Source organism: Aplysia californica, unplaced genomic scaffold (genome assembly GCF_000002075.1).
Source record: "Aplysia californica isolate F4 #8 unplaced genomic scaffold, AplCal3.0 scaffold01063, whole genome shotgun sequence".
Classification (NCBI taxonomy): Eukaryota; Metazoa; Mollusca; class Gastropoda; order Aplysiida; family Aplysiidae; genus Aplysia; species Aplysia californica.
The window spans coordinates 137,983-141,348 of NW_004798333.1; the positions used below are offsets into that span (position 1 = coordinate 137,983).

The 3,366-nt window shown below is 44.5% G+C and overlaps 1 protein-coding gene across 1 annotated transcript; it reads right to left on the reverse strand.

The window, feature by feature from the left end:
* Positions 1-147: 147 nt before the first annotated feature.
* Positions 148-602, reverse strand: LOC106013620 (the record flags this gene model as incomplete). Its single annotated transcript, XM_013089847.1, is given in 1 exon segment — positions 148-602. A coding segment is annotated over 1 exon segment (158 nt), but the record flags the coding sequence as incomplete, so codon positions are not given.
* Positions 603-3,366: the final 2,764 nt, after the last annotated feature.

Here is a 3,366-nt window from a genome sequence, read left to right on the forward strand (position 1 = left end):
ATCACAAACAGATCTAGATCTAGCCATTTGTACTCACTTACTGAACAACAAAACAATCACAAACAGATCTAGATCTAGCCATTTGTACTCACTTACTGAACAACAAAACAATCACAAACAGATCTAGATCTAGCCATTTGTACTCACTTACTGAACAGATCGGAAATGGTCGATTTCGTGAGCACTTTTTTTCGTCCTTTGCTCAACAAGAACCAGTCTTGGTGGCTCAGGCCCGTGGAGGGGTCAGGGTTGGGGTCATAGTCCGTGTGGGTCCGGTGCTGACAGCACGACAGGATCACTCCCATTCTCTTCTCCCCTCGCGCATAGAGGAGCTAGATCTTGATATCTTAGTATATCTAGATCTAGAATCTAGAGCAGGCTATGTTGTAGAAAAAATCCCGAATTAAACAAAACAATCTCCTCCCTAATAATGTAGATCTAGATCTATACATCGGAGCATTTTCAGGTTTTGTGTGCGCAAGTTTTTGTTAGAGATAAGTACACACATAGATCTAGATTAGATCTACGCTTCTTGTGGTAAACCGCCGTAAAACCTTCCTAAAACAAATCACTTTTGTTGATGCTAGTCTAGACCAGACGGATGTCCTTTCGGCGGAAGTTGCGCACTTTTTGCCCCCGATATTGTGTTGTTATTATTAGGCCTATTATATTGTATCTGTTCATAGCCACGTCTGTCTTGTTGGCTTTTGGTTCGAGACTATGGCTTCCTCATTCTCACACATCGTCTGCTTTCAATGGTTTGAAATGTGTCCTTTATAAATAGATCAGCCTAATGTCCCCGTCACACGCTACGATATATTGTGTCAGATTCGTGGTATGCGAGAACTGTCCGTTTTATCGAGCTTGTAGTCTGTTTAGATGTTCAAATCTATCGTTCAGTTTTCTTTCGATCAGGGAGATTCCAAGTCATTGACTTGACTGCAGATGTGCAACGCACCGGGTGACCTTGATACACAACTTCACCATTGACGATCAACTGAATAATAAAATTGCTAAAATATACATAATAATGCATCCAATCAGGTTCACCTGATACGTCTCTGCTTATTTTGAGACGCTGATTCCGAATATGAAATCAGTTTTTACCTACGATAATTATTTTAAAATTTTGAACCCAAAGTTTAATCCTGCTAGGCGACAAATTTCGAAGTGATTCTACGTCACAGCGCGTCTCCCTCAAGCGTGACCGTGATCGCACGGAAAATATCAATCAGCGCTTGATTTCTCGACAGTCTCCAAGCCACATCATCATCATCATCATCATCATCATCATCATCATCATCATCATCATCATCAGAGCTTCCCCATTGGATGTGGCTGTCTTCGTTGAGAACGGTACTCCCCATCGTGAAGGGGACAGCTTGCCACTTTGAGCACCTGGAAGATGTGTATTCTGGGTACTCCTATAAGCGGGAACAAAAATCTATCACATGTCGCTGGGACCAGGTTGAGCTAGCGAGACTGCGGTCGGACCATCATTGGAGTTTAAGATGGTATAAGAACTTTGTAAATGAAGAGCTCAGCCCATGTTGCCGAAGATGCAGCCATGAAAGGGAGGATATCAAACATATGTTTGAATGTCCAGGAACAATGGCAATTCGAATGGAGTTATTTGGACGAGTGGAGGTGCCGCTAAGCATATTGACAATGGAGCCGAAAAAGACCCTCGCTCTCGCTCGAAGATTTCTTCGTGAAGTCCGTCAGGCCCATTAAGGAAACAAAAAAAATCATCATCATCAATGTCTTTCACCCCTGGCAGGGTATAGGCCACATACAAGCTCCTTCCATTTATCTCTGTCCTGGGCCATCCTTCCAAGCTCGTTCTAATTGAGCTTCATTTCTCTCAAGTCCCTTTCCATACGTCTACTCCATGTTTCCCGTGGCCTACCCCTGCCTCGTGCTCCCTGTGGGTTCCAATGCAGCGACTGTCCAGCGATGTTTGCTGTTAATCTGAGCAGCCGTAATTGGGGTGACTTTTAATGCTAATATTTATTCTATTTATTGTAGAAATAGACCAACATTGGTTTGTCAGATGACGAAGAATCAATTTAGATTCAACTTGGTAATGATATGCTCAATGCATTGGTAGCTAAGGCTTTTACTCCAGTTTTAGTAAGTTTTTACGGCGCTTGCAACTGCCTAAAGTCATGTGAGCGCCAAGGGATGGATGTCAACAGAAGAGACCAAACGGAGAATCAGGCTTACTCTACTCACCTCTCTAGCCTCAACAGCACAAAGTCTGCTTCGAATAGCAAGGCACCCCGGAAATAGCAGTTCACAAAAGAGTGACAAACGTACAAAAGAAGTAGAGGAAAATGACGATAATAAGGCAGGGGTAGAGCCAGAACAACATACTTAACAAACCTAAACAAACGGGTAACAGGGAAGGATCAGGGAAACCTTTGCTTTTTTAGAGCACCTGAACAAAGGAATGAATAGATCACAGATCTGGCACTGGAAGATGATGAAGGATGAGGAAAGAAAAAGCAGCAGTTCCCCCTATGTTATTCCGGCACAGTATGAGCATGACATTGATAAATCAGCCCATTTACAATTCTACTGTGCGTAAGAACATGTTAATGTCCCCCCTTTGGAAATGGCCTAAAAACAACCTCAGTCAATAGCACTGTCCTTTGGGGGGGGGGGGGTAGTGAAGGTTTTACCACGATAATTGAGTGAGTGGAGGAAGAAGCTTGATAACTTTGCTGAACATGCTGATAAGCTGGCTGGCCAGGCTGAGATTGGGGGAACCATGAAACTAGATCCACCAACAGTCATGGCAGCATTGACAGCGTGGTTCAACGACCACAGAGAGGATGAAGGCAGCATTGACAGCTTGGTTCAACGACCACAGAGAGGATGAAGGCAGCATTGACAGCTTGGTTCAACGACCACAGAGAGGATGAAGGCAGCATTGACAGCATGGTTCAACGACCACAGAGAGGATGAAGGCACCACATCACACACAATGGATAGACTAAGGGAAGCTGGTGTCTCTAGAGGGTCGGGGAGAGACAGCAACCTGCGTAGAAAAGGCAGAAGAATATTCAACCAGCTGTCAACTGACACGATCAGCAGACAGACCCTTTCATGGATCCTGGAGAGGAGGGAGGAGCAGCTATGGCATTGTGCCGCCTACAATGATGCCTATTCTCCAACCAAGTAAGAGGGTTCTCGTGACCTAGATGTTAAGGTGTTCGCCTCTCATTCATAGGTCCCGGGTTCGGATCCGGTTAGTGGATTGTCTCTAAAATTGTCAGCTTTCACCTCCTTTTCTGCTCTCTAGCAATGTTCTGTTTTTTGCTTTCGTCTCCACTTTCTGCCCCCACCCCCTCACCTCCTTTG